Source organism: Trichosurus vulpecula, chromosome 7 (assembly GCF_011100635.1).
Source record: "Trichosurus vulpecula isolate mTriVul1 chromosome 7, mTriVul1.pri, whole genome shotgun sequence".
NCBI classification, from domain to species: Eukaryota; Metazoa; Chordata; class Mammalia; order Diprotodontia; family Phalangeridae; genus Trichosurus; species Trichosurus vulpecula.
Window position 1 is genome coordinate 114,214,670 of NC_050579.1, and position 15,101 is coordinate 114,229,770.

At 38.5% G+C, this 15,101-nt stretch overlaps 1 protein-coding gene across 2 annotated transcripts in view; it reads right to left on the minus strand.

Moving 5' to 3' along the window:
* PHACTR2 (phosphatase and actin regulator 2) overlaps window positions 1-15,101 on the minus strand; it is a 168,203-nt gene that overhangs the window by 101,800 nt on the left and 51,302 nt on the right. For both annotated transcript variants that reach the window (XM_036766346.1, XM_036766345.1), the window contains exon 2: window positions 8,607-8,774. In XM_036766346.1, coding sequence (XP_036622241.1) covers window positions 8,607-8,774 — 168 coding nt within the window. The remainder of the gene's footprint in view (window positions 1-8,606; window positions 8,775-15,101) is intronic.

A 15,101-nucleotide genomic window follows, 5' to 3' on the forward strand; every position in this document is an offset into this window, starting at 1 on the left:
AATCTATTGTTTGTTATGTGTCAGGTGCTACGCTAAGTGCTGGGGATACAAATCAAAGTTGTGAAACTGGGTGACTAAAAGGATGAAGATGCCCTCAAAAAAAATATAGGGAACTTTGGAATAGGGCTGGGAAAAGGTAACATAGTAAGATCTGCTATGCAGATCATAACCCACCCAAACCTGTTCATGTTATACAATTCACTCTATCCTACCAAAAATTAAATGTATGTTGGGAAAGTAGGCTCTTCCTCATTGGTCCTGAGTTGATAATCACCCACTGTAAACAACCACAAAGTGTTTTGGGGAGGAGGGAGTAGGGACACTGAGGAAAACTTTTACCTTAACAGTTTTGTGTGCATTTGTCACAATGTCTAGTGGAGAAAGGAAAAAGTTTGGAAGCTTTCATCGCCATAGGAGGCCAGTGATGGGAAGGGGCAGACTGGGGAGTTTGGGGCCATAATGAATAAAAGGAGAGGTACTAGTACAGGCCTTGGCACATATTGTGTAGGAGATAAGCTCCATGATGGAGAGCTTCTGGGAGGATGAGATGCAATCTGTGTTCCCACTCCCTGACCCTCTGATTAAACAAGTATTCCTTGGGGTCATGCCATATGCCTCCTTCCCAGCCCTCCCCCCAATTTAGAAACCACTGAACTGGACTATTCTAATAGCTTCTCAATTAGTTTCTTTGCCTTACGTCTCTCCCCTTTCTAATCTATCTTTCACACAGTGGTCAAAGTGATATTTCCTAAAGCACTAGTCTTATATGGTCATTCACCCTCTCAACAAACTCCAGTGGCTCCCTGTTATTATCTAGGATAAACTAAAAATCTTCTGTATAGCACTTAAACCTTTTAAAACCTGGCTCCAAGTTTTAGAGCTTTATTATATATTATCCCTGTTCAAGTACTTTATAGTTTAGCTTAACTGGCCTTCTGTCTCTTCCTCACATATCAAATTTTATTTACTATCTCTGTGAACTTGTAAACCTGTCTCTTATGCATGATAAACACTCCCTCCTCACCTCTGCCTCTCAGAAACCCTAGTTTCCTTCAAAGTTTGGCTAAAATGCCCCCTTTTACAGAAGGCCTTTCCTGCTCCCCCTAAGTTGTTAGTATTTCCCTACTACTACTACTACTACTACTACTAGCAAAATTACCATATATAACTTAACATAACTTACCAAAATTACCATCTATAACTTAACTTAAAGGTACGCATATTTTAGCTCCACCACCTGCACCCCCAATAATTCCTTGAGAGCAGGGGCTACTTCATTTTTGTCTTTTTATCCCCAGAGACTAGTACAATCCTTGGTACATATTAGGCACTTTGTTGTTGTTGAGTCTTTGTGACGCCATTTGGGATTTTCTTAGCGAAGATAGTGGAGCAGTTTGCCATTTCCTTCTCCAGATCATTTGACAGGTGAGGAAACTGTGGCAAGCAGGGTTAAGTTAAGGGTCACACAGCTAGTAAGCATCTGAGGCTAGATTTGAACTCAGGAAGATGAGACTTCCTGACTCCAGGTCCAGCACTCTACCTACTAATGCCACCTAGCACTTAATAAAAAGCTTTTTGGTTGAATGATGCTCTGCTTATCCTTCATTGAGATTCTACCAATAGAGCACAAATTCTGGAACATTTTACCAAGCTGGAAGATCATCCAACATTAATCTGGCAACAGATCATAGCTCCTTCGTAAAGTTGGTCATGAGGTTATACATTTTGTAGCCATGGTAATTTATCTGTGTCTGTGGAGGTACTACCCACAGAGGAGAATTTATAGTTCCTTCAAAAGTATCAAAATAATAGTCCTCATTCTTTTGGAGATCATATCCATTTGGGAATTCTGGGCACTGGCACGTCTTAATTCTAACTGGAGGCAGTGTGGTATTTAGAATAAACACTGGGTTTTGAGTCAGAAAATGCAGTTCCATCACCTGTCCGTGTATTTGCACTACCTGTCCCCTTGAGAAACTCCTTTTACTTACCAAGATTTTTAATTTCTCATCTGCAAAACAAGGAGATTGGACTATATAACCTTTGAAGTCATTTCCACCTCCAACATTACATATTTCTAAATATTGTTAGTTTGCCCAGTAATGTGACTGGTTGGCTATTTAGGTTTTTGATTGAAAGCTAATTTCCTCGCGTATTAACCTTTACAAAACTGTTCACTGAAAACATGTTAAACAAAGAGGTAAAAAAAAAAGACAATTTATTTCTCCAATAAATAAATATCCCTTAAGGGAAAAGGCAAAACAGGGCACTTTTTTGTTTATTTGTTTACTGTCCGCCCATATGATACTGAGTGAATTAAAGATAAAATACAATACAATGTGAGAAAACGCAAGGTGGAATGTAAACGCTCTTTTTACTGGATTTGATGTCCCTCCTCCGAAATTGAAAAGCAATCAGTTTTTAGTGCTATCATCATTCTTATAATAAACAGCAGGATAAGAGAGCTTACCATCTCTCACACCCACATAATCTTACACATTGACTTGGCAAGGCTGAATTCAATTTTTAAAAAGCTCCCTGGGAATTGGCTGAATCCAATAAAACAAACTCATTTCCCTCCTTCCTATTGTTTTTTTTTCTGTAGGATACCGTATAATCAGTTTGACCATTTTCTTCACTTTTTCAAATGGTTGTTGAGTTACTACAGCAGCATGGTATAATGCAGTCAGGAATACCTGTATTTGAATCCCACTTTAGAAACTTATTAGCTGGGGGAAGTTTCTACCATGTCTCAGAGGGAGCTTCCTTTTCTGCAAAAAGTGAATAATAGTATCAATAGCATTTACCTTCAGGGGTTGTTCTAAGGCTCAAGCAATACAAATGTATGTAAGATGCTTTGCCAACCTTAATGCCCTATGTCAGTTATTAATAGTTATTTGCCATTCACATATAACTATTCCCGGTACTTCACTATAGAACAAGGTAAACCACTTCCCCTCCCTACCTAGCTGTTTATATTCATCACATGTGAACGTATTTCTGTTTTAATGACAATCTTCAACCTTTGACACAGTTTAAGGTAGGTCCTTCAGCCTCCTACTCAACTAATGTTTAAAGAGAAATGGCAAAATGAGTATCCTTTTATTATAAAAATTCTTCAAAATCAAGCGGTTCCCAAATTATGAATACCTAAAATTTATAACGCGTTGTGTCATGATGAGAAAATCTGGAAAAACAGCCCCAGTATCTCTTGCAAATTTCAGTCACTCCTCACAAACTGCCATTTCCAACTGGATGTCCTATAAGGCATTATAAACTCAACATGTCCAAAACAGAACTCATTATCTTTGACCTAAACCCATTCCCTCATTCTTTTCAGGTTTCTCTATTTCTTTTGAGGACACCACCCTCTTTCTAATATCATCCAGGTTTGCAATCTTGGTATCACTCTCAGCTCCTCACTCGCCCACCTCTTTGTCCGCACTACAGTCCAGGCAAACTGGACTTATTTCTCACATGGGGCACTCCATTTCCTGTCTCTGTGTTTTAAGCAGAGGCCTTCCCTATTTCTGCCTCTTAGAAAACCTGCCTTTAAATCCTACCTTCAGCTTAGCCACCTTCTTCATGAAGCCTTTCCCGATCCCTCCAGATGCCTATACCTTCCCCACACTATTTTGTGTGTATGTGCATTTGTGCGTATGTATGTGTATGTCTGTATATATCCTCATATATACAATCACTTACATGTGCACACACACACATATGTATACATTGTCACCCTTTGTTAGACTGTAAGCTCCTTAAGGACAAGGATTAGTTTCATTTTTATCTTTGAATCCTTAGCACCCAGCTGACCGCTTTGTACATAGTACTGTAAGTGCTCAATAAATGCTTTGTGAATGATGATATGAAGTGAAGAGTGAACTAAACAGAACCAAAAGAGCTACTTACACAGTGACCACAATAATGTTAAAAAAACAACATTAAAAGTCATCAGAACTCAGATCAATGTACTGACCAGTGTTGTCTCCAGAGAATTGATGGGGCATCATACTTCCTGCTTCTCAGCAGACAAATAGTTTGGAATGAGGTTCATTCGGCCAGACACAGTCAATGTGTCAGTTTGTTTTGTTTAGCTGTATTTCATTTCAAGGTATAGTTCTATTCAGCAGTGGTATTGGGAAATTGAAATTTTTAAAAATAATCAATAAAACTTGAAAAAAAAAGATTTGTCTTCTCAAATAGAGCTGTATGAAGCTAAAAATTATTCCCTAGTAGTTAAGTTGGCAAATGATATGAACAAATATCTGGAAAAAGAATAATTGTAAACTATTAACAACTACTTAGTCACTAATAATATTATTATATAATATCTATTAATTATCACTAATAATAAGAGAAAAGAAATTTCTCCCAAAGCAAGCAAATTCAGCTACATTTTTGGTTAAAAGACTTTTCTTGTCTGGCCTGGAAACCTAGCCATTTATAACATGGTTTCCACGGGGAAAGCATAGTACGAAACAACTGACTCCAAATGAACTTTTGGAACCCAACCAGTTCACAGGAATACTTTCTTCTAAGCTTCAAGTGTATCCATGAGGAGGGTAGCATACTTCAACACCTGCCTCTCCTGAAAATAAGAGCAAAATGAGTGGGTTCTATCCAGCTTTGAAAAAGGGGAGGTGGCTTTCTGACCTTTGTCTTGTTTCCTCATCTAAATCAAGCCCCTGAGTTTGGATGTAAGAAAGGAAGTCATAACAAAAATGTTTAAGCTGCAGCGCTCAATTCCTTCCTGGATTTCCTGCTCCTTTTGCTGAAGGATGGTGTGTAGTGAAGTTATGTGAGCTCTCAGAAACCACAGGGCTGGCAGCAGCTTTTGAGATGGACTGTTTTGTAACAAGGTTAGTGAATGTGAGCTATTTTTTAATCATTAAAAACACACTGGATGAAATGAAGCCTCTAACAGATGGATGTACAGCACGTCAATATCTGAATTAATATAAATAAAAATATTTACACACTCAGTCATATGGTGACTTCACAGACTCTCTGAGCCCTTCCTCCACCATCATCTGATACAAGGCTGTGTATAATGAGACCAAGGTCCCTAGTGGTTGATCTGCACAAACACCTGCTTCCAATCTGTATGGGAGACTTGGTGTTGTTCAATCATTTCAGTTGTGTCCGACTCTTCTCAGCAAAGGTAATGGAGAGTTTTGCCATTTCCTTCTCCAGCTCATTTGACAGATGAGGAAACTGAGGCAAACAGGGTTAAGTGACAACACAGCTAGTAAGTGTCTGAGGCCAGATTTGAACTACAGGCCTGACATGTTATACACTGTGCCACCTGGCTGCCCTGTGTGGGAGATATCATGAGTTTAATTTAATCTCTCTTTACAGAGGCATAGTGGATAGAACTCCGGGCCTAACAACAAGAAGACCTGAGTTCAAATATGACCATAGACACGTAATAGTGTGAGCCTGGGCAAGTCACTTAACTTCTGTCTGTCTCAGTTTCTTCAACCACCAAGCAGAGATAATAGCACCTACCTCACAGGGTGGTACGTGAAGATCAAATGAGATTATATTTGTAAAGTGCTAGGCACATAGTAGGCATTCAATAATAATTACAGCACCATGGAGAAAGCACTGGCTTTGTAGTAGAAGGCATTGAATAAAAGCACCCATCTGAAGCTTACTTCCTTGGGCCTCAGTCTCTATTTACACAATGAGGGGGTTGTACTAGATGCTGCCTAAGGTCCCTTCCAGTTATGAATGTATGATCCTAAAATTTAAAAAAAAATTTTCTTTTCATCCATTGTCAAGCCCATTGATGCCTCCATGAATCTGACATGCTCATCTGGAAAAAACTGAATAATGATGCGCCATGTACTTTTACATTTAAATTTTACATTTAACTAGGACAATCTGCAACACTCACTGACAGTTCAAAAGTTAAATACATACAACGGAATCACTGGGTAATAGGACATTTGTAACACATACAATATTAGCAGCTTTTTAAGTGTATTTGGAAAAATGGATACAGAGGAGTATGATATAAAATGCACACAAACATATTTAGGAGTAATTCTGAAGCAAAAACCAAAAAAGGCCAGTTAATGCAACATTTAATTATCCTCTCTAGATTATTCATTTAGTGGCATTCTGGAACTAGGTGAGTGAGGTTCACAAATAACATTCTGACGCTCAGCTTTTATAAGGCAGCTGAGGCAGCTAGTAGTGCAGTTGGGTAGAGAACTGGGTCATGTAGATCTGGGTTCAAATCCAGTCACCGACATTTAACAGTCATTAGGCAAGTCACTTAACCTCTGTCAGCTTCAATTTCTTCAATCATAAAATGAATAATAACTACCCGTCTCACAGGGGTGTTGTGAAGACCAAGTGAGATATTGATAAAAAAAGTGCCTCTTACAGTTTCTGGCACATAGTACATGCAATATTTACTCCCTCCCCGTTCCATTCCTATAAAACTCTCCAGTGAAAGAAAAAAGGGAGCAAATGGACTGTTGGATGGCTCACTTTAGTTAGCTTGCCCACTCTGGTTCCCAATCAATGTGTGGCAGATTTCACAGCGCACAGAATGTTAGTTTTTCTTTGAACAACAGTAGTAGTGCAAACGTGGCTTAGAGAAGAGACAAGGAAAAGGGTCTGATTAAGAGATGATTAAGGACCATAGGCAAATCATTTTACCTCTCTGAGCCTCAGTTTTCTCATATGAACAACAGGAACAATACTATTTGCACTGTCATAATGCATGCACATACTGTGAAGAAAGTAAATACATGTGAATCTTAAAATGCTACATAAATATGATTATTATTATAAGAAAGAAGGCAGCACGGATGCCAGGAAAGAGCTGAAGAGAAAAGGTGTATATAGAAATTACTAATCTTTCTTGCGCCCATTGTCTACACTGAACCTATTTATCGGTGGCAATGTGTTGCCTTCCATACAAGGAAACAACTTGCCACTGGAAAAAATAAAGCCCAATAGCTTTGCTGTTATAATGTTTTCCTAGAGTAATCTCTTTCTTAAATGTTAGATGTTTTTTATTATGATTATTTATACAGCTGCAAATGCCTCAGAGTCTGAGGGTTTCCCCAGGGTGCCTTCCTCTTTGCTCTCTGTCCCTTTCACCTTAGCTGGACGTGGCGTATGTTTTTTGTTCCACAGCTGTGGACCTAAAAGACAACACACGTCCCTGGTCTTTCCCTAGACGTGCTCTTTTAGGCCCTGAACACTCACTCCAAGTGGTAGGTTGTGCTACTCACAGTCAGGCAAGCTGTTGGACATATAGGAGAATAAGGACAAAGCTAGTCATAGTCAAATCAGGTGACAAAAGCTTCACCTATTTTATTAAAAGCTAAGAGGCATAATGGGGCTGATATTTATTTCTACATGTTTTAATCTGATACTGAACTGTCAAAGTGACTTTTTTTTTGAGAGTCAGTTGTTGTGTGATGGATCTTGGTTATGGCAGAATGGAGAAAAGGGGACTTCTTTTCCTTAACTCACGAGGATGTTGTCAGAGCATATAAAATTAAACAATTAAACATAAAAGCATTTAAAGCGCTGATGGAATCATTGATGACTGTCAGTATCATCAGCTATATTGAAGGCACTGACCACATGGTTCAGGGCTTCTAATCTTACCACTTAGTGAAACTGCTCTTTGTAATTACCAGCGATCTCTCAATTGCTAAATCCAGAGCCCTAGTTTCAATCGTCAGCCTTGACTGTTTCAGTATTGACACTGTTCACCCTGCCTGGCATATAATAGGCATTTAATAACTGCTTCCTACCTGCCTGCCTGCATCCTCTTTTTCCTCCCTGGGTCCTCATGACACTTGTTCTCTTCCTATCTATCTGCCCATTCCCACTTACTGATCATCATATAGTCCCTGCCTACCTGAATATGGAAGACCCCTGTGGTCTGTCCTGGGTCCCCCTCCTTCCTTTCTCTTGCTATTCCCTCTCTGTGTGAATGGGCAGGTTCCATTACATTTTTTTTGGCTCTGTATCCCAGCATTTAAGGTAGCATCTGGCATGTAATAGGGATTTATTTCACAACTCACCAAATAAAAGACTCCCAACCACTGATTTAGTCAACAGTTGGGTCTTAACACCACATAGAGTCCATGTTGATTGATGCCTAAACTTATACCAATTCTGAGACAGCAGTTTAGTAAATATTACAGCATGACAAATGCAATTTCTTTCATGTATAACCACATTAGATTTGCAGGCAAAACAAGTGAACACATTTTCCTTTCCCATTTCAAAATTTAATTTGGGCATATCACCACCAGCTACTGCTCAGGTAACAGATGATAGTAGTCTTGACATCATGACTTCCCTGTTGTCCACCACTTCATCTCTCTCTTCTCAGATACAAATAGGTCTCTACACAAGCCTGAAAGAATGTATTTACAAAACAGAATATGCTACAAATACAAAATGAGGAACAGAGGGTAGAATCAGAATCTTGAGAGAATTCCCTCTTAATCATCCCATCAACAATGGATCCAATTCTCACCTATTTGACAAGGCCTTGCTTCACACAATTTTCAAAAATTTACAGTTGGTTTAATCTCCATCTACTGAAGTCATGAAACTCATACCTGCTGAGGTCTCTCTAAATTTGTCACTGGTCTTCTTTTTTCTCCATTTCCAAGGTTTAAAGATCTTGCCTATAGAAGAGAGTTTACCCTTTCTCTTGAAAGGAGGTGTCTGGGAACCTGTAGTGGGTCCATCTGAGTTTGCAATGGAAGCCTTATCCAGCCCATCAACTGTATGAAGGGAAAAAAAAAAAAGAGTAAATCAGGACTGAAATAAAACAAAAGATTAGCCCATTTGCCTCTTATCATTTCAAGAAGTCATATTCTCACTCTAATGAGAATATCAAATGAGAATTGCTTTGCCCTGGCTATATTGTTTTCCAGCAGCGAGAACTTCCTTTAATATAAACCAATCAATTGACTTTATATTCGTTATGAGGGTTTTCTTTTCCTTTTTCTTGGTTAGTTGTTAGAAGAGAAGTTGGAAGGAAAGAAAATAAATACTTGTTATTGATGGTGGGAGGGGGGAGAGGACACTGAACACACATATATGTGTATACACATGTTATTAGTATTGTTATTTAGCTGTTTCAGTCGTGCCCAATTCTTTGTGACCTCATTTGGAGTTTTCTCGGCAAAGAAAAAACCATGCCATTGCCTTCTCCAGCTCATTTGACAAATGAAGAAACTGAGGCAAACAGGGCTAAGTGACTTGCCCAGGGTCTCACAGGTAGGAAGTGTCTGAGGCCAGATTTGAACTCAGGAAGATGAATCTTAGCTCCAAACCTGGAGCTCTATCTACCATGCCACCTAGCTGCCCCTGTATACACACATTCAAACATTCATTCATTTATACATACATATACACACACACATATACAAACTAATCATTAGGGAAAGTGGCTTACTGGTTCCAAGCTACCTTCCCAGACTTATTTTCCACCATTTTCCCTCCATATATATTATACTCCAGCCCAAATTCAGCTTGTCTTCCTCCACCTCCATGCGAGAAAGGAGAACCCACACACCTCCAGTAGTAGCCCATCCCAATTTTCAACAGCTCCAATTATTAGGAAATTTTTCCTGATGTAAGGGCTCTTCTCATCCACATATACATATTCATCCTGCCAGAACAATTTTCTAGAACAGGTATAAATACCACAAAATCCAAGTCCAATCAGAACGTGAGCAGCCTTATCCTCTGCTTGGCATAACTGTGCTCTGTTCTCATTGAAGGATTAACCTCTCTCAGATCAAACTTGGTGAAACAGAAGAGGATCACAGATTTAAAGCAGTGAATGACTTCAGAAGCCAGCTAGTCCAACCCCCTCATTTTATGTATGAGGAATCTGAGATGCAGGGGAGTAGGGTTATTTGCCCAAGAATATCAAGTGAGTGTCAGTGGCAAGATTTCAACCTCAGACTCCAGAACCAAAGTATGTTTCCACTATATATACCATACTGGGAGAAAAGTATAAAGCTAAAAAAAAAAGAGTATAAAGCCAATTTCACTAGAAATATTCAATCCATGAGTATAAAGAGTTAACCATCAATTATCCTCTAAAGAATCCTCAATTTCCCATCCATGATACAACCCCCTTGGAAATCTACTTTCCACATAAAACCACTCATCAGTAATTCAAATCTTAGCTTTTCCTGAAGGGAAAAATAAAATAAGCCCCTGAATAATGAAGGACTAAGGATGAGGTATGTAGTAGGGGTGTGGTGGTGAACCTGACATTTCAAAGACTTAACTTCATAAGAATAATTTATCCTGAAAATTAACTACTGCTGTCTTCATTTACTATGCACTTGCAATTCTGGTTGTTTCATCTGTTTTTGGAAAGTGCCACCACCTACAGTATTTTCCATCTATCTACTTATCTACATGCACATATACAAACATGTATATAGGCCTATACTTACATGTATATCATACATATATCTTCCTATTTTTCTGAGCCATTTGTGATTAGCCATTTTATTAATTAGAATTAAAAAGCAACCACATTCAGTACCATTAGTGAAATGGCTATAGTTAGGAAAAGAATCATTTCAAATCTGAACTTTAGGGAGGGGGTGCAGTTAGTCACCTCTCTCTGAGAAGTTAGAGCAAAAACAGTGTCTCTGCCTTCCATCAAAGGTCTATTATTTCTTCAGGATATTCTCAAAACCACAATTGCTTTTGATCCTTAAATCTTTCTCCCAGACAAAACTTTACATTAAAACCACTTTTGGCAAGAGATAAGAGGGGAGGAAACATACTTCCCTGTGGTAAAGACATGAGGGACTATGGATATGCAATGCTGCATACACTGTCAGACAAAGTCACCCAGTCTTTATCGCTTGACTCTTTTTCTTTGTCACAAGGAAGGACTCCTTGGTTTGGTGAGAGGAGGGAAGTAACCAGAAACAATTGTGATATGAAAACAAAAGAAATCAATAAAATGTTATTTTAAAATAAATTAAAACCATTAAAAATGTTTTCCTCTATAAATATTTTAATTATGAGTCTAATGAATTCACTAATCCTACAGAGATAAGATCCCTAACTATACACCCTACTTGGTGGTGAGGGTGGGGTGGAGTTGTCATCAAGTCCACTTGAGTTCCCAGTCACTGCTCAAAATTTATTTTTAAGATCCCATGTCATCAATACAAGGTGGCATAGGGTAAAGTACCCTAAATTTGAAATCTGAGGACCTGGATTTGAGTTCTGACTCTGTTATTTATTAGCTGTTTGATTTTAGCCCTCCATGGTCCTCAGTTTCTTCATCTACAAAATGAAGGAGTTGTATTAGATGATTTCTAATGTGTGTTCCATTTTTAAGTCTTAAATCCTTGTCCATTCATTAGAATTTTCCTTTTTGTACTTACTCGAGACCATTTTTTTATTTGTAACATGTAAACATTTTGAAACATAAATAATGATTCATTATTTGTGTGCTAACTCTGCACAGGAAATCTCTTATCTGGAGCTTGTTTGCCCCTGATGCCCAATGAATTTCTGAGATGCCTCCCCCCACTCAAATGGGTTGAGTTCAGATAACATTTGTATATCTGACAGAACAAAAAATAACTAGGAAGGCAAACCGACTGCAAAATTTTATGATTGCAAGCACTTAAGAAAACAACAGGTAGACAAAAATAGAAGGGGATTCATAGGGAGACATAATTTCATCTTTAAAACTAACATGTTGAATTTGCACATGCTTTAAAAAAAAAAGACCAGGCTGTTTGAGATTCCAGGTTTCACATACAATCCTCTTTTTTGGTTCTTTGAATAAGCCGATGCTCATTTTAATCTGTGTTTATCAAGTACAAAATAATGAAAAATAAAATTTATTTTTAAAACAGTCTAGGATTCACCTACAAATGTCCTTACATCTCAGGTAACAATATTGGAGAATGACATTTGGAGTCACCTTAAAGATTTTCCTCCCAAGCTGAAGGTTGAGCTATGCTGAAATTTTGAAGAGGTAAATCTACTGAGTGTGAGAAGTAAAAAGAAATGAATTAATGTGTAATGGAAAGATTGATGGATCTCAAGGCAGGAAACCTGTGTTCCTACTATGACTCCACTAATGAGTTGTGTGATTTTAGAAAAGTTACTAAACCATGAGGGTCTCAATTTCCTCATAGATAAAATGAAGAGACTGGATTTAAACTCTTAAACTTTGCTGACAGTAACTTTCCTTGTGGCAGGCTATCTTTTGCTTTAGATGGACATACTGTTCTGCCTGGCATCCCTACCTCACCCCACCCGTGCTCCTTTTCTGGAACCTTCTGTGCTTAGAATCTTCTGAGCTGGGAAACTTCCACCCTGCATGCATGCACCTTTGATAATCAGCAGTTCCTTGTCTGTGACTTCAAGAGTGGGAAATTAAACAAACATACCTATGTGAGACTACAACCATTCCCATGAAATTCACAGCTCTTCTCCACTTTTTTGAGTTGCTTTGTTGTATAGGAAGGGCCTCAGATATTCCCGTATTAATTGGAGAGGAATAAGAACAGCTTGATCTAATCTGAGTTCCAGGTCGGGAGAGTATGTTATCCTCCCAGGCTCATCAATCACTTTCCTATTCCTGTCATAGCCTGAGAATCATCTTGCCCAAAGTCTGGTGATATCCCAATACTCCTCTGTTGGCTGAATAGAGGATACATGCTGTCACCTCTGCTGACTGAGACACAGCTGTATCCTTTCTTGATTCTCTGGTGATCATGTTCCAGATGTATCCTTTGTCCCCAGTCCCTTCTTCCTTGCCCTTGTGCCTCTGACTCTCTCATTAGGGACCACCCGCTCTGAGGCAGAAGATAATAAATGTGTCTTGCTTCCCTAACCAATCTGCATCATCTTTGAAAACCTCTAAGTCTCTAAATTAGCTGGAACAGCTTGGGACAATGTCCTTCCTGGCTCTAGCATTCTATCCCCAGGACATCCCAAATGCTCAGCGGATTTTCAGTTTTCTCACTATCAGTTTTTATCATACCTCCCTTCACAAAGGCTCAGGTTACTGATAAGCTACGCCTAACTTTGACTTTTCTGAGAAAGGGAAGTGAGGATGTCTGAACCGCACAGCTGAATCAATTTTAAGAACTGGAGGTTTATTTCATTGCAATAAACATTTTATACAGATTTGCTTTACACAAAAGCTAGACAGCATGGACTATACTCTTAATAAGTATAGAGTGCAGTGATGACAATAACAATTGATTGAAATAGCACTTCAAGTTTTACAAAGTACTGCTCATAAAAATCCTGACAAGTAGGTAGTTAATCCAAGTAGTAGATTTCACAGCTTAAGAAACTGAGGATCAGAGAAGTTAATCGACTTTCCCACGGAGGTAAGTAGATGATATAGTGGATCCAGCATTGAGCTTGAAGACAGCAGACCTGAGTTCAGATATGGCCTTGCACTTACAAGCTGTGTAACCATGGGCAAATCACTTAACTTCTGTCTGCCTCAGTTTCCTCAACTGTGAAATGGTAATAATGCCTGGCACAAAGTAGATAATTCTTTATTTCCTCTCTTTCTTCCTTCTTTCCTTCCATAATCACACAAATAATACATGATTCAAGCCAAGACTGCAAGTCCAATGCTCTTTCTTTCCCCCAGTTTAGTATAAGTTCCAGATTCTCTCCCTCCCTCACAGCTCTGCCCACTGAGAAGGCAAACAACGATATGAATTATACATGTGAAATCATGCAAAACATTTCCATATTAGCTGTATCACAAAAAAGCCCCCCAAAAAGGGAGGGGTTGAGAAAATTATACTTCAATTTGCACTTGGAGTTCATCAATTCTTTTTCTGGAGATGGATAGCATTTTTTCAAAAATTATGAATCCTTTGGAATTATTTCGGATCATTCTATCGATAAGATTAGCCAAAGTCTTTCACAGTTGATCACCATTACAACATTGCTGTTATTGTGCACAATGATCTCCTGGTTCTTCTCAATTCACTTTGCGTCAGTTCATATAGGTCTTGGCATGTTTTTCTGAAACCATCCCCCTTGTCATTTCTCATAGCACCATAGCATTACAATCATATGCCACAATGTGTCCAGACATTCCCTAGATGATGGGCATCCCCTCAGTTTCCAATTCTTTGCCATTACAAAAGTGCTGCTATAAATATTTTTGTGCATACAGGTCCTTTTCTTTTTATCTCTTTGAGATACAGACCTAGTAGTGGTATTGCTGGATCAAATGGTATGCACAATTTTATAGCCCTTTGGGTATGGCTCCAGATTGTTCTCCAAAATGGTTGGACCAATTCCCTACTCCACTGATGGTTCATTACTATACCTGTTTTCCCTTTTCTCCTCCAGCATTTGTTATTTCTGATAGGTTTAAAGTGGTAACTCATAGTTGTTTTAATTTGTCTTTTTTCTAATCAATAGTGATTTAGAACAGTTTTTCATATTGACCATAGATAGCTTTGATTTCTTCTTCCAAAAACTACCTGTTTATATCCTTTGTCCATTTATCAACTGAAGAATGGATCTTATTTTTTTATAAATTTTACTCAGTTCCCTATCTATTTGGGAAATGAGGCCTTTATCAAGGAAACTTGCTGTAGTTTCCCTGATTATCTCATTAAATTGGGACTATTTTTACTTTTGCTTTGTCTGAGATCATGATTTCCAGTGCTCTTTCCAACCCAACATAATGTTTCCAACAATATACAAATAGATGACACAGGGCAGGCTATGATAAGGAAAAAGGAAGAGGTCAGGAAAAATGCCATGAGAAATTTGAGAGAAAGATTATTTTCATTAAAGGAAGAAAGAGATAATCAAGGAAGGGCTTTGGAGAAGATGGCACCAAATGGGGTAGAGTTGGCATGTGCAACAGTATACAGACAGGAGAGAGAAGGAATAGGACTGGGGAATGGCAAATAATCCAGTTTAGCTGGCAGGTGGAGTATGTAGAAAGGGTAATATAAGATACAGCTGAAGGAGAACATTGTACACAGTAATAGCCACATTGTACGGTGACTGACTTTGATAGACTTAGCTCTTCTCAGCAGTGTAAGGATGTAAGATAATTC